This window comes from Talaromyces proteolyticus (assembly GCF_021365285.1).
Source record: "Talaromyces proteolyticus strain PMI_201 chromosome Unknown BGW36scaffold_8, whole genome shotgun sequence".
In the NCBI taxonomy this organism is placed as follows: Eukaryota; Fungi; Ascomycota; class Eurotiomycetes; order Eurotiales; family Trichocomaceae; genus Talaromyces; species Talaromyces proteolyticus.
Window position 1 is genome coordinate 768,747 of NW_025764284.1, and position 22,103 is coordinate 790,849.

At 48.2% G+C, this 22,103-nt stretch overlaps 7 protein-coding genes across 7 annotated transcripts; 3 read left to right on the plus strand and 4 right to left on the minus strand.

Moving 5' to 3' along the window:
- Window positions 1-348: 348 nt before the first annotated feature.
- Window positions 349-932, plus strand: BGW36DRAFT_429020 (uncharacterized protein; the record flags this gene model as incomplete). The annotated part of the gene is made up of 3 exons (XM_046220631.1): window positions 349-410; window positions 467-693; window positions 724-932. The coding sequence occupies 3 exons, from the start codon at window positions 349-351 to the stop codon at window positions 930-932; spliced, it is 498 nt and encodes a 165-aa protein (XP_046070275.1).
- An 861-nt stretch (window positions 933-1,793) lies between these two features.
- On the minus strand, window positions 1,794-6,812 carry BGW36DRAFT_417989 (pantothenate transporter). The gene is made up of 18 exons (XM_046219402.1): window positions 6,245-6,812; window positions 6,066-6,188; window positions 5,739-6,009; window positions 5,543-5,689; window positions 4,735-5,478; window positions 3,889-4,036; window positions 3,784-3,841; window positions 3,587-3,725; window positions 3,458-3,536; window positions 3,213-3,399; window positions 3,051-3,156; window positions 2,875-2,999; window positions 2,760-2,801; window positions 2,599-2,702; window positions 2,473-2,528; window positions 2,299-2,414; window positions 2,005-2,235; window positions 1,794-1,945 (listed from the first exon to the last, which is right to left on the minus strand). The coding sequence occupies exons 1-18, from the start codon at window positions 6,376-6,378 to the stop codon at window positions 1,852-1,854; spliced, it is 2,904 nt and encodes a 967-aa protein (XP_046070276.1). The 5' UTR covers window positions 6,379-6,812; the 3' UTR covers window positions 1,794-1,851.
- Window positions 6,813-6,829: 17 nt separating this feature from the next.
- Window positions 6,830-8,463, plus strand: BGW36DRAFT_344351 (alpha-ketoglutarate-dependent taurine dioxygenase). Its single transcript, XM_046213169.1, has 3 exons — window positions 6,830-7,405; window positions 7,463-8,004; window positions 8,060-8,463. The coding sequence occupies exons 1-3, from the start codon at window positions 6,962-6,964 to the stop codon at window positions 8,244-8,246; spliced, it is 1,173 nt and encodes a 390-aa protein (XP_046070277.1). The 5' UTR covers window positions 6,830-6,961; the 3' UTR covers window positions 8,247-8,463.
- A 108-nt stretch (window positions 8,464-8,571) lies between these two features.
- Window positions 8,572-10,602, minus strand: BGW36DRAFT_344352 (uncharacterized protein; the record flags this gene model as incomplete). The annotated part of the gene is made up of 1 exon (XM_046213170.1): window positions 8,572-10,602. The coding sequence occupies one exon, from the start codon at window positions 10,600-10,602 to the stop codon at window positions 8,581-8,583; it is 2,022 nt and encodes a 673-aa protein (XP_046070278.1). The 3' UTR covers window positions 8,572-8,580.
- A 537-nt stretch (window positions 10,603-11,139) lies between these two features.
- Window positions 11,140-13,552, minus strand: BGW36DRAFT_382181 (MFS transporter). The gene is made up of 2 exons (XM_046216492.1): window positions 11,863-13,552; window positions 11,140-11,805 (listed from the first exon to the last, which is right to left on the minus strand). Exons 1-2 carry the CDS (start codon window positions 13,285-13,287, stop codon window positions 11,515-11,517), a joined length of 1,716 nt encoding a protein of 571 aa, XP_046070279.1. The 5' UTR covers window positions 13,288-13,552; the 3' UTR covers window positions 11,140-11,514.
- A 1,451-nt stretch (window positions 13,553-15,003) lies between these two features.
- BGW36DRAFT_382184 (uncharacterized protein) lies at window positions 15,004-16,094 on the plus strand. Its single transcript, XM_046216493.1, has 3 exons — window positions 15,004-15,328; window positions 15,397-15,797; window positions 15,866-16,094. The coding sequence occupies exons 2-3, from the start codon at window positions 15,481-15,483 to the stop codon at window positions 16,035-16,037; spliced, it is 489 nt and encodes a 162-aa protein (XP_046070280.1). The 5' UTR covers window positions 15,004-15,328; window positions 15,397-15,480; the 3' UTR covers window positions 16,038-16,094.
- Window positions 16,095-17,350: 1,256 nt separating this feature from the next.
- BGW36DRAFT_299306 (uncharacterized protein) lies at window positions 17,351-20,191 on the minus strand (the record flags this gene model as incomplete). The annotated part of the gene is made up of 1 exon (XM_046211518.1): window positions 17,351-20,191. One exon carries the CDS (start codon window positions 20,189-20,191, stop codon window positions 17,351-17,353), a length of 2,841 nt encoding a protein of 946 aa, XP_046070281.1.
- Between the last annotated feature and the right edge of the window lie 1,912 nt (window positions 20,192-22,103).

The window sequence follows — 22,103 nt, forward strand, 5'->3', positions numbered from 1 at the left end:
CGAGGAGCTTTAGTCGTTTATATGCGTTATTAGAGGCAAGCGGTGCTAGGAGGTAGAGGGGGATATCGCAATCTCAATATATCTTCTATTTATCAGCCTCTCCGCGAGAGAAGAAAACTGAAAGATGAAGGTCTTCCTTTTGGTATCAATCCACAAGATAATTCAAGCACCATTCAACTTTTGGTATCGATTACAAAATTTGTAAAAGAGCGGAATTCTCCACACTATACATCCTTCACCTCTTCCCTTGTATTATTACTTTTTGTATCGTTGAGTAGCGAGAGACTGGCAGGAGGGAGGAACTAGACGGCCCCGCTCTCGTTCTTGACGCGGCTCGCGCGGGCTTTGATGGACCAGGGAAAGTGCGCAACGGGGATGAAGAAGAAGGAGTTGCTGTGGAGGAATGAGAGGTTAGTTTGGGGTATTGCTGGAGAGGGGGGGGGGGAGGTGGGAGAGGGAAAAGAAGGATTTGGGATGCACCTATCATCGGCAATACCAGCAAAGGCATTGTACCAGGCCAGGAAGGCGGCGAACAGGCTACAGTATCCCCCCACCTTGATGAGGGAGACCTTGGGGGCACCGCCCTCGCCGTACAGGTAGCCGAGGGAGAGGAAGAGGAAGGCGAGGTCGAGGAAGAAGAAGAGCAGGAAGAAGGCGACAGTGGAGCACAGGGTGCAGAGGACGAGGATGGTGGTGAATATGAACTAGCCAGCGAGGAATAAGCCGAAGGCGTTGGTGAAGTCGTCGACGCCGGAGGTGTCATCGGTATAGGTGGCGATGATATCGAAGCCTCCGGGGGTGAGGATGATGGCGAAGGAGAGCCAGAAGCCGCCGTAGGAAGCGAGTGCGGTAGCACCGAAGGTGTTACCGACGGCCATTTCCCTGGGGACCAGGGTTCCTTTTCAGATTTGACTTCTTGGAATTTACGTTGACGCGCATTGTTTTTAGTGTAGAGCAATTTCAAAATGGCCAGTATCACCTCGCGACTACGTAACAGGCTAAACTCCTTGTAAAAGACTATGATTGATCATGAGATGACAAATACTCTACTTGAAGACAATACTGTCCCAAATAAATTTCTCGAAAAGCACAACATACAAACCATCCCTCATTATACCTTTCAAGTAACTGATCAGTCATCTACTTAACTATGCGATCCACCGATTTTATTCGCACCTTGTTTGTAGTCAATTATTGATAAGCATCCTATTGAATATGACCACTTTGGTGGTTCTGAGTGTTCCGGATGAGGCTCGAGATATTGAACACATACTAACATCTGAAAGTTCTTAAAGATGAACTTGTCTCGGCGATGAAACTGAGCGGGGTCACGATATCGACCTGGAATACCTAAGAATGGTGAACACGGTCAAGTTAGAACATGTCATTCGTACAGGCGGGGAAATGCATCCGTGGACTGAATGGGAGCCAAAGGTGAGGATGTGAAGTGGATTTCTCATTCAATAAACTCGAACCTGATGCCAGTTGTTACATAGTAGATTATAGGTCCAAATTTTAGTTATACTTGTGACTAATTCATATATATAACCATCCTATTTGACATACATATCAAGTCAGGAGTTGACTTTTTAAACTAGTGATAATTTACTCGGATCATTAAGATTTATTATCACACCAATAGTTTGAGCTTAACTTCCTCTATAGATAGGCATAAATGGAATTATTGGATTAACATCATCGTCGGTTGGCATACAGGTACATTTATATAGACTCTAAATTTCTCAGCTTCTACATAGAAGACCAGTGGAAACACATGGTGGGTGCTATGTTGGGCCATGCTTTGACATCTAAGCTATACTATGTATTCATTGTATCTCTATAGTTTTCAAATCATACCTCAACACCTGTTAGTGTTGGACTGGTTTGATCCTTGAGTGGCCTATCATCACTCGGTGAATCTTCTGCCTGGCGCTCTTGATTCCTTCTACAGTGCCGCAATTAGTATGAAATTGCACCCAAGAGTCCGACAGAAACCAAACTTACCTCTTTGCACGGTCCTCTCTATGATGAAGGTCCCTAACCACAAAGGTGCTGACGAGGAGTATACTTGACATTACAATCGACGTAATAAATCCTTTGTGATACCTGGGTGCATCCACCTGCTGCCACACAATTAGCGGCAGCCATGCTTGAAAGACGTATGCCATCTCGTTCATAGTGCCAATAGTTAATGCGCGTTCTTCATTATCGTCGGAACATATTTCGTGAGCCCAACTGCCGGTAAACATGCTTGTTAGAGGATATGCCAAAGAAAAATAGGGTATAAGAGATACACACGCCATCAAAAGGCCGCTCAGACCAAAACCTGAGCCCATGTAGATATAGCAAAACCACTTCCATCCTGCCGGAATGTTCCACACTGCGAGAGAAATGTAGCATAGTAAATTTGAAAGCTTGTGTGGGTCAGTATATATAATTGTATTAGCAGGTTTCAAATGTCGATGAACATACAGCGCCAAAGATTATAGGTGGCCATCGTCGGCCTTGGAAAATAGTATCGGACGTCCCTGTAAGCGTATGAGTGGTTAGTATAAGTTAGGGGTATATTAAAAAAGGGATCATAGTAAAATGGCATACAGGCATAAATTAGGGTAGTCACAACTTGAACTGCGTATGTCGTTGTTGGATAGGAATTGATCTGTGGAACCGTATATACTGGATCCTTAGACGTTTTCAACCATCTGTCTATGTATCAGAAAGTTGGCGCACAGGTTATCATATTTTATAAATCGACTTACTGGGCAAATATAGGTTGACCTCCATTAGAGTTATTGAATGTTCTGCGAGATCGTCAGCATGCAAGTTACCAACATTAAAGTCAATTACTAAACACGGCAGCTTCAGTTCACCTACATATATAAAAGGGTAAGTAAGTATATGTGCCATGACGAGAATATCTTCTTGAATTTGGATTTGGTGTACGGCTGTCGATTACTTCGGCCTTCCAGACGCATGCGCTTTTGTGCTAAGGCAATTTCCTGTACCCTTTTGTCAGTATATTGACTTATTAATCGCGAGCAAACCCCGACCTTCTCAGATAAGTACCATGGATTACTGATCTCAGGTACATCAGGAAGAATAAAAAATCCTGCGATTGCAACTGGCAACGAGATAATGCCGTCGACTATAAAGAGCCTGTTCACATTGGTTAGCACTTATCTATAAGTTCGCCACGTTTTAATCATCCATACCACTGCCAACCCTTAAATCCACCCTTTCCGTGCAAATGATAAACCGATGCCATTAGATAACCTGAAAACATGCTGCCAATCCCACTACTTGTGTGGAATATGCAGGAACGCTTGGCCAGTTCATCTTTTCGATACCACGAGCCGACAATATATTGCATACCGGGGTAAAAAGTGCTTTCTGCAAGCCCTGTACTCGGATGGTAAGTAATATGTTGACTTCAAGTTGACTTTGTGATATTTCTTACCAATGAAGAATCTTAGGATATAGAATTGCCGGGCAGAGTTTGCTCGTGAGAGTGCAAATGTAAGGACCGACCACAAAACCTATACATGAATCAGCGAATTCATCATGCAATTCGTCGCAGCTTTCATACCTCAGCCGCCGGAATCCAATACCGCGGTGGAAGCCGAGTTAGGATCATATTAGATGGGATCTCGCCGATAACATAGCCCACGGTCCAACAAGCCTGCATGTAATTGAGTTGATTTTGATAAAGACCCAAGTCCTCCTTCCTGCAGCGTATGTCTAATTAGTCAACGCTTATATATGGGTCATTCGTTAAGTACTCACATCCCCGACACAAAAGCGTTGTTGATGTTGATTTGATCCAAATATTTAATAAAGTATCCTAAACCAGATTAGTTGTCAATCGTCCCATCAAATCGGGTTACTCACCCAAAGACGCAAAAGCTAGAATTGCAAAGTCTAGTTTGAAAAGAAGTCTGCGCTCTTCTGGCGACTTATCAAATGTGTCCCAAATATAGCTGGTCCATTTTCTCTTGACCTCTTTCTGGATGATTGCCTCTGTAGATTCCGAGGCTTGCTCGTTAATTGAAACTGACGTCGGGGCCATTGAAAGGGTTAGGGTTAAACGTTGAAACCACATAGAATCTGCCCCGAATCAAATAAATGCGATTGAAACGGAAACGAATACCCCTCTATTTAATCTATTTGGCAACATACAACCCTCCGGCTACTTAAAAAACTAACGGGCAGCAGAGAAAGAATTGACCTTTGAAGCATGAGTTGTAGTGATTGTCGATCTTCCTTGTGCAGGATTCCGTCATCCGGGGTGGTATTTGCGCAAGGCTCTGCCCACATGGCTGCCGGCATTGTTATCGAGTCGGATGATTGTTGCACAATATGTTGCAGCTTTGGACCACATGAGCATGTCGTTTCATGCCGTGGCTTGGAGGTGGTAGACGTGTTCTTCTCTCCCAATAGCATAATAATTAACTATGTCTGTGTCAACTATCTGTTGAGGCGCAAATCACGCCCGAACGCAGGGATGATGACGTGCTCTTTAGTGGCTGATCTCTCCAATGATAGGAAATGATTGTGATGCGCAGCGCGCAACACGTCAACAGCTTTTGGATTAGTAAAAAGAAGCTGCAATTATGGCTCCAGTCGGAGGATTGATTTCTGTTACCTACAGATCCGCCCAATGCGGCTAATGTTTAGAGTCCTTGTTTAGCAATGGATTAGAACTAACACACTAAGCTAAGCGATTCCAAAAAGCACCTTTATTCTCTCTCTCTGCACCTCTTTGGCCTTGATCCAGGTCTCAGAATACCCCGGCACCAGCGGCAACCCCGAGCCTGCACGTCCCGCATTTATCCAGTCCAGAATATCCTTCACATAATCCTCCTCGTGGTCTTTCAAAGAATGAAAGCCCTTTCCAGTTCCCTTGATTCGGACTTTCTCCGCGTACTCATCTTTCATACTTGCGTTGGAGGGAAGCTTGGCAAGGCCGGAGAAGACTGCGGCTAGGACTATGGCCTGGAATTCAAAAAGAGTAAATGTCGCGGTGTAGTAAGGCACTCCAATGAATGCTAATGTCGGATCGGGAATGTAGAAGATATCTTTATGCAGATTGTGAATCTGGGTCCCATCCGTAACGAGAACGGTGTCACTCGCATTATCGGCCAGAGTTTTGTCTTCGTGGAGGCCCGGCAAGAATGGGAGTGTGATATGATACCCCGTACATATGAAAATTTGATGAATATCGCCGATGGTCTGATCAGTATCTTTGAGATGCACGGTAACTGGAAGCGGGCCGTCCCCAGACTCCGGGTCTGATTTTCCGCCGCCTTCTATAATTTCAAAAGACGCAATTTCATTAACCCTGGCCGCATTCTCTGGTAGAACAGTGGCAGCCAAATCAAAAACACCGTTCCGCGTACTCTGGTAGATGTTCTTTGCCAAAGGGCCAAGTTCGCGAGCAATATCAGTTGACGAGACACCGCCACCGATAAGTAGGACGTTCTGTAGACGAACACGGAAAAACGTGAGCTGATTTTAATACACAAAACGTCAAACTTGAGCTTACCTTGCCTGCAAATTCATCCGGCCGTCTATATGATTTTGAATGTAGGACTTGAGCTGGCCATCTCTCTTTCACGCTAGAAAGACCTGGTAGGTCTGGTACCCGAGGGGCGTGATAGTGACCAGACGCCACGACAACAGCGTCGAAAGACTACGAAAGTCAGACACCTATATTTAAAGCACCTAAATCGCATGCTTACTGCTGATAGCACTTCCTCCACGTTGGTACCCGCAGAATCACGGTGTAGAGTCGTCCATTTCACATGCCATGTCGATCCATCTTTACGGAGATCAGTCACCCTGGCACCCCATACGGTAACGTCCTCTACACCAGTCTTTCTCGACGTATCCTGGATGTATTTCTGTATGACATCGTGATTCACAACGTCCGGGGTCCCGTCGGGCCAGGCATTAAGTGTCGTTCTGAGAAGGGGCGTGGAGACGTTATTTTGAAGGCCGACGTAGCATGGGCTATGATTGACATCAGCAGCATTCATTACAATATATCGTTGTTTTCAGAGCCATACCCCGGTGGCGCATGCTGCAAGTCGTTTCTATCAACCCTTCCTTTGTCGTTTCCTGAGACTTCTCCTTGCGATGGCTTTGTGGCTGGATAGGTTGGTTCGATCGGGGTGCGCTCATCGAAAAGCCTATAGTACGAGTTGAGTCGCGATATCCTGGCTCTAGATAGACTCTGGATACGTACCATACCCCGCCAGCTGCCTTGTTCCTTTCAAACACGGTGACATCTAGCCCCTCCGCAAGCAGATGTGCTGCAGCTGCAACGCCGCTAATACCAGAGCCGATGACGGCAACTCGTTTAATAGATAGGCCTGTCATTTTTGCTCAAAATATTTTAGCAAAGAGCAATAGGGGAAAGCCCAGGAATTTGATATAGATAGCAAATGCATCATTGTTTGGTCAATCGATTGCATCATTTCGTAAAAATGCACGTTTTAAACTCTAGATTCTAGAGTGCCAATGGGCTGTCAGAGAGAATCAAAGAATAAGCAGGATCAGTCTCTCCACCACGTGTGATTCTCGGACAATTAGTAATTCTGATCAATCCAAGATCAATTCTGCCGGATATCTCGGGTGCACAAAAATAAATCCACGATAAGAAGGCTGAGTATTGGATCGTTGAGCGTTGAACAGCGGATAATTTCGAAGAGGGGGAACACGCGCAATGCGAGTTGGCGATGATGTGATTGCTCATGATCGGTCGGTCGACATGAGACATCAATTCAGAATGAGGGGTTATTTCGTCGGCTGAAAATAATTCATCCAATAAAAAAAAATAAGCATAGGGATATATAAAACGAGAAAAGAATCCAGAAGAAAACAATGCAAAGTGGAAATTAGCCTTCTTCTAACCACCAGACTGTTTATTACCCTCCAAATTTGGTAATTAGGGTTAGAAATCATGGCACCGGCACCCATTTCCCCGCAAATCGTGGACGTCGCGGCCCCAACCAAACACGAAATTGCACTTCCCAAACTCGCGCGTGACCGGCTCGAGAAGGCCGGTATTGACCTGTCGCAAGGCTATCCATACACACCGGCCCGGCCACTCTATCTCGATGATGTATACAACATCCGAAACGACGAGCGCGAATACGTTGACGCGGGGAGTCGCGCGGATCGCGAGAAAAAGGCCCTTTTTGGCGCTGCTAAAAAAGTCATTCATCTGACCAAGCATATTGGCACGGAAATTGTTGGGCTGCAGCTCAAGGACCTGACAAACCAGCAGAGAGATGAATTGGCGCTGCTGATTGCTGAGCGTAGTGTAGTTTTCTTCCGGGACCAGGATCTCAGTCCGCAGAAGCAAAGGGAATTGGGCGATTACTATGGGGAAGTTGAAATCCATGTATGTTGTTGCCCACGCATTAGTATTCATCTGCATCTATATACTTACGCTTCGCAGCCCCAAGTCAGCCATGTGCCAGGCGTCCCCGGTATAACCGTCATCTGGCCTGCGCTCTCTGCGCTCGAACGACCAGCCAACTTCCGCCAACCCGGAGGCGCATCACGCTGGCACTCCGATCTCGTGCATGAGAGACAACCTGCCGGGATCACACATCTCCATAATGATACAGTCCCGAGTGTTGGCGGCGACACGCTGTGGGCAAGCGGGTACGCAGCCTACGAGAAACTATCCCCCGGATTCCGCAAGATCATCGACGGACGCACAGCCATCTACCGGTCTGCGCACGGGTACTTGGATCGCAAGAAGCCCGAAGCAGGACCAAAGTTCGTCGAGCGCGAACACCCGCTGGTCCGCACGCACCCGGCGACGGGCTGGAAGGCGCTGTGGGTGAATCGGGCTATGACGGATCGGATTGTCGGTCTTGATCGCGCCGAGAGTGATGTGATTTTGGGGTATTTGTTCGATGTGTATGAGAAGAATCCGGATATTCAGGTCCGGTTCAGATGGACGCCAGGGACTAGCGCGTTGTGGGATAATAGGTACGTTGGTTTGCTTAGTTGGTTGAGGCATGGTGAGATTCTGACTGGTCTATAGGATCACAATCCACAATGCTAGCTGGGACTACGAAGGCACGGAGCCTAGACATGGAACGCGAGTGACTTCACTGGCAGAGAAGCCGTACTTTGATCCGACTTCGCCAACGAGACGGGAAGGTTTAGGGATTTTAGGTCCTGATGAGATTAAAGAGTTGGAAGCTCATGCTGAAGCTTTGCGGTTGTAGATCTAGGGCTGTAAGATTATGAGAAGTCCATGCTATCCAATAATTTACAATGGATCAAATTCAATATAGCCCCAACCCTTTGTATTCAAATGTTTCTTTCAATACTTTAAGAACAACTCTCGAGTAAATGCTTTATTTTAATGATCTTATGTGACAATTAGTAGCTGCAACATAATATGTAACAGCAATTCATGGAGATCAAATTGATGTACATGCCCATTTTATAACTCTCATTATTATATATGCTTCGTAAAATTAAATTATTATAAGTAATATGCTCGAGAAAGAAAATTGCCTAAAAGAGAGACTTAAAAGGGTTAAGGTCACGAAAACTTCACCTGACCGCCATCAAGGTGTCGTTATTCCCAGGATAAGCCAGATACCGCTTCGACACTTGCAATGGCGCACCGCCTTCAATACCAAGCGCCATCTGTCTAATCTTATCGTCCGGGCCTGAAATATCTCTCACCACACCGGGCAGGTTATCCAAAGCCTGGATTTTGCGCATACTGTTCCCGATCAGTAACGGCAGATCCTTTTGGCCGAGTGCGGCACCCATGCGCAACATGGTAAACGCGTCGAGCGTATTGGTCCAGGGATGCGAGTATACCGCATATAGTGCTAGACACAGTAACGGTACCATGTACAGACCCAACAAAACGGATCCAACAATCAGACCGCCGATGGACATGGATGGTAGCGTTATCTGTTGTAGCGTCGAATTACTGTAGGATATGAGTATATTTTGAGATTCGTCGATGGTGGGGTACGTATCAAACATGGCTTTAATGGCCAGGAAACCGGCCTGTGTGAAGATTGGAGACAAGGTGGTCGAGTTGTTGAAATGAGTTAAGAGAGTCAGCCAAATGAAGAATGGGCCCACCATGACAGGAGATTTGAGGCCGAGGCTCTGCAGTGGATAAAGATTATTGTACGCATCGCGATCCAAAACTCCCTTCCACCCTATTTCATCATATATGGCTCTGCTGTTTAGTGCAGTTTGCGCTATGTCGGCATATGAGCCGGGACCAAAGAGAGCGATGGCGATTGTGGTTAGAGGGCCTGTAAGAGGCGGGTCGTAAGGACTACCAGATGCCGTATATTTACTACAAGGCTTACTCAGGCACGGTGGTGAATCATTGAGTAATGGGCCGGCAGTCTGGTTGTTCTCAAAATTGGGTAATTCAAACGCACCCGCTGTCGTTTTCATAGTGATTTTGAATGCCCCAAGCTCCTCCTGATATATGCTGGGAGTGCTTGCGTTGACATATAGCTCCTCAGTAAAGTCCTGACGACTGTCGATATCCTGCCATGGGGTCTGAGATGTATTCACCGTCAAACAGACCTCTAGCGTCGTGTTATAATTTTCACCGGGATAATAATAGGAACTGTAAAACCAGCCCTCCGTTTCGTTGCAGTTGGATGGAAATGTACTGGTACCTGTCAGATTCTGATACTCCGCCGTGACGTTTACTCTCGGGATCAACTGGCCAGAGTGTAGACCAGTAGTGAAGTCGTTGGACAGTTCTGCGAACCAAGTATCATCGCCACTTGTCCAGAACTGGCTTGAATGAGCATCCAAACCAGCACTTTGCAGCTCCCGGCGTAGTGTAAGTATAGTATCTGCAGTTCCTGGGGATTCGAACATTCCAGATATTGATTTCACCATTTGATTTGCCTCAGAATACTGGGAGTCACTAGGCTGAATATTGACTTGGCGAGTTGAAAGGAAAAGCGACTGAATCGGGTAGGTGATGGCACCAATGATATGAATGAAGACCGCCAGAACAAGAAAGCTACTCCCATAGCGTTTGAGCCCTTTCGGATAAAACAGTAGACGATACCAAAGCAGAGGATCCATCCAAGAACGGTCCGCCAGGGTGATTACCTGGCGCAACCGCAGACTATATGCATCACGCTGATTCTGTACATAGACCGCAGCAGCCCAGGCACATACGGTGGAGATCACGGGAATAGTTGCAACGCTTGCAATGGACTGAGTATAGCGCGCCGCCTTGAATTGATGGACCCTTGTGTTTACTGAGCCCTCAAAGAATCCGTCTAATCGAGTGAGAAGGCAGAAGGTCACCCAGGAGTAAATAACAAGAGCCGAGTAGAGCGCAGTAGGAACGATGATGTAAAAATTACGATGCAGCGGCGTAGAACGTATTCTCACGGGACTATTATCTGCGTCTTCGTACGGCGGGAGAACCTCCTCCTGTGACGCTTCATACGGCGGCGTCTCGTCGAGGTTCGGTTCAGCGTGCGAGTGGTGCTCAGGGGATGCAGCATGCTGCTCACGCGAGAGAGGATCCGCCGAGACCGACCGGAGAGGAATGCCGTTTCTAGCCTCCATCCTGCTTGCGCTGCGACTCGTTACCGCAGTACGTCAAGTGTCGCGCTCAGGAGACGGATTCGAGGCGCTTGAAGGGGGGGCAGCTGAGAGGGGGTATTTATTTGTTACATGATTATTATAGCCAGCCGCCGCCTGTTAGCCTCACTCTCAACAATAAGAGGCCAGGAAGGGCAAGGAACGCCTCAAAGCTCTCAAAATAGCCGTAGACGCCTTGTCGAATTGTGTATGGCTGGTTCTATTGGATGGATGTTGGTTGCCGGCGTAGGCGATATTGCCAGTAGCTGCGGCTGGAAGGGGTGTTGAATTAAAACAGCATCTAGGCGAGGACCTAGACCCTATCACCTCCCATGGGACCAATCGGGCAGTAAGTATGCTATCATTGAACCTATCAGAACGCGGAGTCGTCTGGGACTTATGTAGATAGGAGGTAGTCTAAGCCACGGCCGGAGCAATCCGCTACATAGTTGACAGCCTCGGCCGTACATCTGTAGTTCGCCAACAAGATAACTGCTCGACTTTCTTTTGGTCCGTTTCATCCCGTAGTATAATGACAATGAATAATACAATAGTGTCCATTAGAAATCAAGGCCCTGTGGAAAAGGCTAAAAATGCAGACCACTGGCGGACGTGTGTATTAGCTCATTTGCGCGGTTTGGCGCCAGCTCGGTGCGGGGAATTAGGGGCCACTAGAACAAGACCCTCATAGCTTAAAGTTGGGTATGGTCATCAAACTAGACTAAATAAAGAAATGTATATATATGTGTGTGTGTTGTATGCGTACATCTCTCAGTGAACTATTCGAACATCTAAAATATCGATTGTTATAGGAATCCATCGCTTTCCCCCCGCAAAATTGGGGTTCATTATGTCGTGTCTCGTGAAGAAAGAGAAAGTTGTGAAAAGGAAATTAGTTCACGCTCCAGCCTCACTCTCATCGTCCGATTTATCCTGATCATCGGAGGCGCCATTCCAGCCTTCGGCTTCAAGATTCGGAGACCTGATACCAAAACTCAGAACGAATCCGATGAAAGTCACGGCTGCAAAGACGCCAAATGTGAGAATCTCGCCTTTCCTCACATGAATCGCTAGTGAGTATAATCCGCCGGAGAGGAATGGGCCTACGGCTCGTCCGGCAGCAGACAGCGTTTGGGCCAGGCCGTTGAGTGCGCCAAGCACAGAGTTGTTTGGGGCTGAATTCGTAACCTATAACAACGTTAGAGAAATATTCTCTGTGTTGATAACAAGAGATTAGTGACAAACCAGTAAAAGCGCACTTGTCAATCCACCCACGGCAGAAATCGTCTTAATGAGCAGGACAAAACACAATTCAACAGCTAGCCAGACCGTCTTCTTCGACAGTTGGTGCTCGTCGTTCCCCTTATACCCGATCAACGGCATCAACAGGAACGATATGACAAAGCCTAATAGGCCCGCGCGGTAGGACCATTTATTTCCCATCTTTTCTCGTAACCGGCCGAAGATACAAATCTGGAAGACAATCGTAACCACACCCGAGAAGCCTAAAGACAGTCCCAGTTCCTGTGGCGTGAGATCGCGACCGTTTGGCACTGGTGATTCGGCAAATATAGGATATAGAGAATTAAACGCGACATTGGCAAACGCGAATATCAAGTACGTGATTAATAAGAGCACCGTGTCGCGATTTAAAATTTCGCCCCGCGTCAACTCAGCCTCATTCTCTGTGGGAGTTAACGATGATGACACTGAATCGAGATCACTGTCTCGAGTAGAATTGCTCCAGGAACGTCCGCGAGTAGGCATCGAGTGATAACGGAATGGACCACTGTAACCAGCTCGTAGATAGGTTGGTCTATGAGACGTGGTAAACTGCCAGAAGGAGCTGAAAAACTCTCTGATGCGCTGCGCAAAAGTCGGCAGGGCGTCGGCATCCTCGAGACTTTCGTCAAGAAAAATGGCTGTCAAGATCAAATCAATTGCCAAAATTACAGCTGACACGAGATTTGGTACCAGGTACGGGTACGGGTTCGGCTGACCCTTGTCGAATGGGTTGGTATGAAAAATCAGGGAGCCTCCCAGAAGTGGACCGGTAATACCACCGAGCCCATAAAGCACGGGCAGATAGGTGAATGCTCGCGACTGGTTGCTGCGGTCGGTGATCTCGCCCAGACAGGTCGACACCAGGCCCGCATTACCGTTGAGCATGCCCATCAGAGCCTGGACGACAATGGCCTGCCACAGGGTGGTACAGAAACCAAACAGCACGAATGTGAGCGCGGTGCAAATCGTGCCAGTAATAATAACAGGCTTCCTCCCAATGCGGTCTGATAACCACCCCCAGAAATAATTTGTCGCGAATTGGGCCAATGCAAAGGCCGAAGCAATGATTCCCACGTATACACCAACGTCGTTTCCATGTACTTCAGGAAATGTCGCGGTCATGTTCGGCAGGTACGGGCTGATGGAGTTGAGAGCAGTCTGCTCTGCCAACGCAATCATGGCCAAGACGGCCATTTGCTTCTTGGGCAATGGCGCCGGATCTGGGATGTTCTCTCCATTGCCGTTGGTATGCAATGAGTCGTCAGGGTGGGAACCATCGGAGGCATTTGACAGCGGGCGACCACGCGACTTGGGCGGTGGGGTCGAGAAGGTCTGGTAGTGTTGGGTTGACTGGCGCCGAATGGGGGTGGTCTCTGAGGTAACCATGTCTACGTCGAAGAAGCTATTTCTCTCTCTATAGCACGGTGAATCGGGCGCGGTGATAAACGAGGTGAGCCCGAGTCGCGGGTGCCCGGGTGGCGATCGGGTTGCCGGGAACCAGGAAGTGCATCGACTGGCCCAAGACGCCGAGCTGGTAGAATCAACGCCGGGCTGGCGCTATCAGGGCAGAGACGCGTGCATAGGCTGCAATGACGAGGTTTGGAGGTCTTGAGAGAATTAATAATGGCGGTTTATAAGCGGGTCAAATTGAAGAAAAAGAAGGCGGGAGTGGATTTTGCAGCTTAACGCGGGAGCCGGAAAACACAAGCTGCATTACGTAACGGGGATGGCCAATTAGGATATTCTTTGCAATCTTATCTGATTAGATCAAGATCACATACTGTACTCCTCCAGTACGGATCTATGTATGAGTAACAGCGCAGATAGCAAACACCAATAGCAATACATGTAGTAACAGTGTATCAAGTATATAAACGTACATCCTATCATAATCGCACAGGAGTCTCGATATGACGAGTGCGGCGGCCCTTATTTGTCATCGTATTTCCGTGGCGCATGTAGGGCTGAGCCGTACATCCGTAGCCATAACAAGAATCACAATAGCCTTGCTAATGTCAGAATTATGGCATCTACACAGTCGAAGCTAACATCTAGAAGGGTCGACGAGAATAAGGGCCAAATCACGGAGTAAGGTCATAAAAAGTGTAATTAATAGTATTTAAGAAAATGATTGTATATACACTGTATTGGTAAGCCCTTACACACATGTAGTTGTCTCATTAGTAACTAGTGAATTATATCTGATTATTAGATCTGAGACTCCTAATACTGTCAATTGCCAAGAATGTAAATAGCCCTAACCAAATGAGCGCTGTCATTCAGACTGACACAGTTTAAAGACATGGACTAAATTTAACTACATGAAATCGCTGACTAAAACCTAGAGGCAAGGGCGGCTACTGCAGGATTGGTGGGATATTCAGCGCAAGAGTGCCGCTTTTATATCAATTGATAATAAAACATCAAAGTAAATACTATATAGAATTATTTTTCTTTATATATATATATACATGTGATTATATTCATAGCGTGATCTTCTAGAAGCATCCCCACAGAGCGAGAAAGCCGGATCGCATGTTCGGCTGATCAGACAGGGCCGAGACCCACCTTGGAGATGGCGTTTTTAGGGCTTCCGAGAATAATCGCCATCCGCAGTGAAGCCTCTCAGGCTAGTTGGAGGTGAAAGCAATATAGTAATACTTAATAATACTCTCGACAATTGCCACCCGTCAGCTTGCCAAATGCCTTATTGCTTTGTTTCGTCTGTGCATCTACCTGCAAGAAATTACTGTTAGTATAGTCGTCGGATGAATGGAAGGACTGCATCTCCCTATACAACATCACGCCGACCTGTCAAAATTAGCAAGTAGGTGATTGGTAGAGTAGTGCATTGGTAAACAGACTAGTGGATAAGATCGTCCTTGCATAATCATAATCAGCAAATCGTCCAGCTGAGCTAATCTCGGTCAATCAATAAGACAAACTCAACAGACGTCTACATGTAACCACGACTGTATACTTCCACAAAAGCTAGCACCTTATAGTCCATATAACACTATTTTACCTAATCAAACGGTGTAGTCCGTGTATTAAAATTGTGTTTTTTTTTCGCTTTCTCTGCATGTCTACGCCCGACCATGACGCTACTGTCCATAGCCTACAGCCCTAATAGCCAAGTTTCCCATAATTCCGCATCCCTGTCCCGAATTCCCGGGGCCGGTCCAGACACCCCATAAACATTTGACAATCCTTACTAAACAAACCACCGTTTTTGGTGGCTGATATGGCAGGTGATAGTTCGTTACTGTATACTAGTAGACCACTACTACATAACTAGGTTGACAACTCATCTGCAAACTCCAATCCCACCGTTTCAAATTCCCTGCCTCGATGGCAAATCGTGATCTCGGGGATAGACAACGAATAGAATCAACCCAACCGTGTAGGCTGTGTCGGGCGAGAAACGGTACGGTATTTATATTGACCTCTTCATGCCCTCTTTGTTGATTCTGTATGGCTCATCAAAAGGCACAGTCTATCCGAATCAGACTACACATACATCTACATTTCCTCGATATCAAAACCACAAACCCCCGATCAAGCATCAAAGAGACAAATATGGCAGACACTGAAACCCTCCTCGCCATCCTACGCACCCGCCGCGTCAACACCCTCACCGAACTCCGGCGTATCGAACGTATCCTCGTTCCCGTGAACCAAAACACCATCAGCAGCGAGGTAATCGAGCCGTTGACGAACGCATGGCTGCACTACGTGCATAGCAACAACCTACTCAGCGAGCTACGCAACCTGACCCGCTCGTACCCATTCAGCTCCGAGCTACTAGATGAAGCTAAGATGATGGTTACCGCGGATCCTGAGAGTGGACGGAGTTGGAGTTTTGCGTGGTTGGGGTTGAAAAAGATTGAAAGCAAGTGAGTTGCCTTGACTTTCTATCTTGTGTTGGGCCTTTTTTGTTAATGTCTTTTTTTAATGGCTACAGAGGTCTTGTCGAAAAATATGCAGGTGCCCTGGCTAGAAATCCAGATATGTGGGGAGGCAAGTTGCCGTCAGACGACAAAATCGCAATGTTGGAGGAGAAGTGCAAGGAGGAGTGGACGCGGGCGGTACGGCAGATGTTGAGGCACTGGGAGACCGATCCGGTGATTGCGTAGTTAGATACATACTGTACTATTAGCTTGTATAGAATTCAACAACAGCAATTTGATGTATACCCGTTGTCTCCATGACGTCATCAGATGTACCAATGTAGCCAATCATATATCCGGCCCTGATTTGGCATTCGGGTCCGTGCTCTGCCAGCTCAACGATACTTACAATCATCTTAAACTAAATCCAGAACCAAACATATATATTTAATATTTGAGTAGTGAATTATTATGTACGAAATCTACTTGTAGTTGACATATATCGATTTTAATTTTCAATAATTGTGTAGAATACTAAATATATAATAAAGTATTAATAAGGATATTCACTTTGGGTAGCATGTCTCACCCCTCCCTTCCAGCTTAGCATCATGTATAGTGGATAAATAGCCCCCCCTTTTGGGATTCAGTAATGGAACATACTTCTTTTCCTTCAATATATCTGTCCCTACGTTTTGTATGGCCTCCAGATTCGGGGCTTTCCCACTTGAGTAATTGGTGATAAGAGGACTTTCGAGTCGCATGTCCTATGACATCAACACCAGTCCTCCCAAACGCCCACCCGAACCCCCCAGGCTGCTTTCCGACATACTCCATGATAGAAAGGAGTGCCTTATACCCCTATTTTAGCGTTGAGCGCCATAAGTAGGGGCCGTGTAGCCGATACCATATAATCTGTCGTAGTGTGACGAAGACTCCCCCGATCGGCGTCGGGCTTAACGCGGAGTAGTATTGCCGACTTTCCTGAATAATAACGATGATGATTAATAACTATCAATATCTAGAAGGCCGATTGACCGAATGACTAAAATACCCTGTCTATAAATAAAATATTTATGGTGCAGATCAGCAGTATAGAGTGCAGCCAAATCGACGGGGCGGTCAAATGGTTCATCTGTTAGCAAATATGCACATTATCAATTGATCACTCCGGGGCTGGTGATATGTGCTTAATATTCGATATCTACTGATTACTCCGCAGGATACATGTAGTCAGGTGATTGGGCTTATTCATAATTCCATAATCCTTCGAGAAGAAGTTTAATATCCACTAACCAAAAGCAGTATAATCCTTTATACTATACTTAATATAGGGAAGTAGTTGGTCAATACATTGAGACTCATAATATACACAATGAGATCGTAACGAGTGTATATCGTAACATGAAGGGTATTGAAAGAAAACAAAAATCTGCCATCCCAGTCCAACGCCATAATGCAAACTTTCCTTTTCCCAAGGCTAAAATACAAACGCAGCTCAACGCTCAAATTCAGCCTAAACACCCATTAAACCAAATAAAAAGAAAGTAGTGACGAGGTTAGCCCCATCGCCATCCTACTGCTCCGCTATGCTTCGGCACATTGACGAGCGGATCGACCAGGTTCTCTGGGCCACTCTCGTCCCCGCTGTTGTTGTTGGAGCCGGTTCTCCACAGTTGTGTCATCTTGCCCTTATTCCTCCTCTTGCGTTCTTTCTGAAGTAGTCGAACGGCGGCATCGGTGTCCAGCATGTCGCCAGTATCGGTAATCTTCAATGCCCATTTAGCGTCGTGTTCGCTAAACCCAAGATCATGGACCATCATGCGGATAGCCCGATCGACAGGATCAATAAATGTTTCATGAGCTGAATATCGTGGAGGAGGGCCCGATGCCGGAGCTGGCGCTGGCAAGTTCTCTGTGTTGTTTGCTGTGTATGGGGGAGCTCCGTTATATGGGCCGAAAGACGAGTCTTCAGAGTTGAAGAATGAGATGTCTGGTCGGCGTCCTGGCTCCCGGGCGCTGTGCATCGTGTTGTAGCTGCTTCGGTTATCTATAGGAGCAGAATGGTTTTGCCGAACCGGGGACCCGCCATTGCTAGCAGACCGAGTTTGTGCATTCTGTTGCGGAGCTATTCTGATCTCATACGTGCGAGTAATCGCCTCGCGGAGGAACGCCTGGCGGGTTGCTCCGTACTCTGGGGGCTCCCACCTCGTGACGCCCATCTGTTTGGCCTTGGCGAATGTCGCTTGAGCCGAGTCAGTTGGACATACTGAACTCAAAGTGACCAAGGCAGAAGGTCCTAACGTGAGAATGTAGTAAGTCCATTCCTCTAGCATGGCGTCTTCCTTGAGTATATCACCAGGCGAGATATCCATGCCCTCGAACACGCCGGCAATCCGGGCTTCTTTGCTTTCACCATGAATGACCTGCAAAAGAACACCAAGGCACAGCCAGATTTCTATCATATCGTATAACTGTCCGTGTGTGAGTCCGTCTCCATTGCCCTTCCCGAAACCTGCAGGAGGGTCGAAGAGAACATTGTTGATGCTGAAGAACGGCTCTGCCATGAGAACAGTAGCACCGGATTTGTTCCTCTCCGCCAAGTCCCCACCGTTCAGCCAGTCCATTTGCCCATTAACGTCGGATTCTCGATTCTTTCCACACCCGAAAATACGGCAAAACGTCCAAATACGCCAGAACGCTTCGTCGATCTCGTCCGCTCGCATCTCATCACTACCGGCTAAACCCGCGATAGTCTCCGGTCGGACGATAGTCCCGCAGCGCGCAAGAATCAGCGACTTAAGCTTGGCAAGTCTAATCATATCGCGACCGTAGTGTCGTAGGTAAGATTCAGGGGTATATTCCGGTACCGGGGCATCCGGATCTTTTAAGCCTTCCAATTCCTCTGTCCACGGCGGGCTCATCTCGCGCAGTTCCCAGGCAGGCGGACTCATCTGGAACAAGGCATTCTTGATCAGCGAGAGCTCATTTGCCTTGAACACGCGGTAGAATTGCTTGTTGAGAAGGGCATAGTTGAAAAGTTCTTCCAGGTTGTTCACATTTTCCATCAACGATATGACAACTTTCTCGGGCATCTGAGACGGCATTGGAAGGTTTACATTTTCGAAGGGATTCGGTGATGCGACGACAGGGGTTGACCCATTTCCATCAAGTTCGTACAGCTTTGATTGACGTCGAGAGTGGTGGGGTCTAGTTTCGACCGTTAGCGTCAGCGGAACCTCCTGCGTCTTGGGAGACATCTCGTCCGTCACGGTCTCGACGTGGTTGAGTTCGATGAATATTTTGTCACTGTGTGGCATAGCATCGTTGTCGTCTTCGCCCATCTCATTTTCCTCCTCGATCGGCGACTGTACGGAGGGTGAATCCACGATAAAAGACCGCGTGTGCAGACCCACATCGTCCGGGGTCTCGGGGTACTTGCTGACGCTGGCAGGTGGTGGCTGCGGGATGATCTCAGGCTTAACGAGGGTGCTCGGCGGGATTGTGTTGAGTTTGGGTAATTGCAATCGCAGTGATTTTTCATTGTCTGAGGAGGAGAGGCGGGGGATGTGGCTGCTGGACATCAAAGGAATGCCCAGCTTCTTGACCGCTTTCAGCGGGTAGATGGTCGACCATTCGCCCTCATCCTGAGGGTTGATATTATTAGATTTTTTGTCACTCTCGCTGCCGTCAGCCCCGGCATCTAGGTTGTCGCTGTCCTCCTCGCTGGCCACGTCCAGGGCTTTGGCGATTTGGGCGTCAATGTAGCGGTCAGTGCTCTTTGCCAGTGCGGCCTGGTCGTCCTCGAGGCTTACCAGCGAACCGCCCTCGATGGGTTCCGCTTCCTCATGGACAAGCTGCGGGGTTGGCGGTCGCTGGCGTCGCAGATTGGGCGGCAGCCTCAGCGACGAGCGCAGTCGTCGCGAGACCGTCTTTGTCGAGGCCGACCTGTCTGTGCTGGGTTTCATGCTCGAGGGTGCCGAGGCGTCGGACTCGGCAGACGAGTTGGACTCGAGGCGTGCGTGTTTTGTGGTGTTGGAAGGGAAGAGCTTGTAAGGCGGGAGATCGCCGGGCTGAGCGCTCTGGCGACTCCTTGGGGGCGCTAGCGCGGGAGGTGCCTGTGCTGTGGCCCCCCGGGAGGCACTAGTGCTCTTCCGTGTCACCACATTCAATGGCGCCACGACATGTTCCTCTTTTTGCGGCGACCGCGGCGAACGCGGCGCCTGGGCAGTCTGCTCGGTTTTGGCTTCTACAATGATTCTCTCCAGCTCGAATTCCAGGTCGAATGCTGCCTGCGAGGGCGCCTTCTCGTCGGCCACCGGGCGTGGGCGGAAGTACTTGTCGATGGGTGATTCGTCCGAGTCAACCCACCCCGGGGCTGACGCCGCGTATTTCGACATCAGGCTGACGACGTGGTTGGGCGCTCGCGGAGGCGGCTCTTTTGGTAGCTTGACCGTCGGCACTGACATTGGCACTGCCGGCAGAGGCTTGTTCTTTTCGGCAGCTGGTTTGTTCTTTCGCGGCTGCTGCTGCCTCGTATTATTTTTCGTACTATTTCTCGTATTTTCTGTCGTATTCTTCTTTGTGTTCTCTGTAGCACCCGTGCTCTCCTTCGTATTCTGTGAAGGGGCCTTTTTGGTCAATTGCACAGGCGACTCGTCAAAAACTCCAGCTGCTACCGGATTGACAGCCGAAAAGGTATGTATCAGTGGCGGCGCTTTCTGGACAGGTGAGTTGCCGGTGGAAAAGTCAGAGATGCTGGATTTGGAGGAGACTGGGCTGTATAAAGAGGAAGCAGGCCCGTGGATGTCGGGGGTGGAAGATATCGAATTGGATATCTGAGACATTTGTAGAGCATCCTTGCGCGGATCGTTTTCGAAGATGGCCTCGTCAATGCCAAAAGAAGGGCCTAGTTCAGGCATATCCAGCGAGACGGGGGACATGATCGGCAAAGCGTCCTCGGGCACAGTAGAGGATAGCGGAGATACATGATTTACAGGATTTCCCGGGGTAGCTGCATTGTTTCGATTCTGTCCGGTAGGGGTATCCACAGGTAGAGTTGTGTGCATGTCAGTCTTAGAGTCGGCTGAATGTTGTGATTTTGCCGCAATGGGACCCTCGTCACTGGTGCATCTGTTGAGCGGTTTCCGGGCCAGGGCTGTTTCGGACTGGGAAAGGCGTTTTTCAGCTTTTGTTCTCTCCAGCTCGCACGATCGATGCTGGGGCTGGGATGTTTGCTTGGTGAACCTGAATTTTGCAGTAGGTGTACGTGTAGGCTGTTGCTTGGTGGCATTTTTGGCAGCGAGCGCTTTCACATCGATCATCTCATCTGCCTCGATCCTTCTGATCCTCGGCAGGAAGCCGGCCAAAGACGACATTGTGCAGGCCAATGGTCGATCTGGTGATGCTGAATCGCAGGCCGTTCTCAACTACATGAGCCGTTTCAGCTGTTGAGAATTGAGTTCGTCCTGAATTTGGCCCTGCGTCCAGACAATGGCGGGACACTGAATAACCCTGGAGGTCAGACAAAGAGGCGGGACATAGCTTGCGCTTACTGGTTCTGGCTGTCGAGAGGGCGTAGATAGTGTTGGAGGAGGAGTGGTATAAGAGCAAGAAGCAGTCCAGAGGGAGGAAGTGGGAGAGAGAGAGGACGAGTGCGAGGGGAGGAAGAGGAAGGAACGAAGGAAGGAAGGAAGCGTGCTTGATGTAATAGGTGTATAGAGTTCTGGCCCCTTCGGCGCTGCTGGAGGTGGCTGCTGCCACCAGTCCGGATCTGCAGCGATCGCGCGTCGAGTTCGTTATTTTCCGGCTGTCAGTGGCAGGCACTATACGACTAGCACGCACGAGGTGTCTGCTGATATTCTTCGAATTCATTACTATTACGGGGATGGTGCACCACTATTGCATGCATGTATTTGGGGGCGCGGGCCATATTCGCAGTCTATCGCTCTGACGCCTGCAGATATGCATATATACAGTCTAATAATAAATAACAGGTACCTAAGTAGCTAAGTCAACAGCCACAGAGCGGCACAGCAATAGAAACATCAGCGCCAGAGCCAAATAATAGAAATGATCGAAAGGACTGAATAGAAATAGAAGTACGAATCGGCAGGCTCTAATAATGGAAGCGACCATGACAAGCCACCGTTCATCATGCCGCGGCCTAGGCTGCTTCGGGCTAGCACCGGGCTGTGCTCGTCTAAGCATACGACGCCAGACCGCGCCGATCCCAACAATCCACAAACTCCAACATGCTTCTTCAACCGGGATATCGGGAGTGGAGAGGAAGGATGGTGCAAAGGAGTACTG

Bases quoted from the DNA above. Each gene is read 5' to 3' on its own strand.
- BGW36DRAFT_417989 (XM_046219402.1), bottom strand. From the start codon at position 6,378: ATGACAGGCCTATCTATTAAACGAGTTGCCGTCATCGGCTCTGGTATT. The intron at 6,189-6,244 runs GTACGTATCCAG...CTCGTACTATAG, and splicing joins AAGGCAGCTGGCGGGGTATG to GCTTTTCGATGAGCGCACCC. The intron at 2,703-2,759 runs GTAAGTCGATTT...ATACATAGACAG, and splicing joins GGTCAACCTATATTTGCCCA to ATGGTTGAAAACGTCTAAGG.
- BGW36DRAFT_344351 (XM_046213169.1), top strand. From the start codon at position 6,962: ATGGCACCGGCACCCATTTCCCCGCAAATCGTGGACGTCGCGGCCCCA. The intron at 7,406-7,462 runs GTATGTTGTTGC...TACGCTTCGCAG, and splicing joins ATGGGGAAGTTGAAATCCAT to CCCCAAGTCAGCCATGTGCC. The intron at 8,005-8,059 runs GTACGTTGGTTT...ACTGGTCTATAG, and splicing joins AGCGCGTTGTGGGATAATAG to GATCACAATCCACAATGCTA.
- BGW36DRAFT_382181 (XM_046216492.1), bottom strand. From the start codon at position 13,287: ATGGTTACCTCAGAGACCACCCCCATTCGGCGCCAGTCAACCCAACAC. The intron at 11,806-11,862 runs GTTTGTCACTAA...ACGTTGTTATAG, and splicing joins TGACAAGTGCGCTTTTACTG to GTTACGAATTCAGCCCCAAA.
- BGW36DRAFT_382184 (XM_046216493.1), top strand. From the start codon at position 15,481: ATGGCAGACACTGAAACCCTCCTCGCCATCCTACGCACCCGCCGCGTC. The intron at 15,798-15,865 runs GTGAGTTGCCTT...TAATGGCTACAG, and splicing joins TTGAAAAAGATTGAAAGCAA to AGGTCTTGTCGAAAAATATG.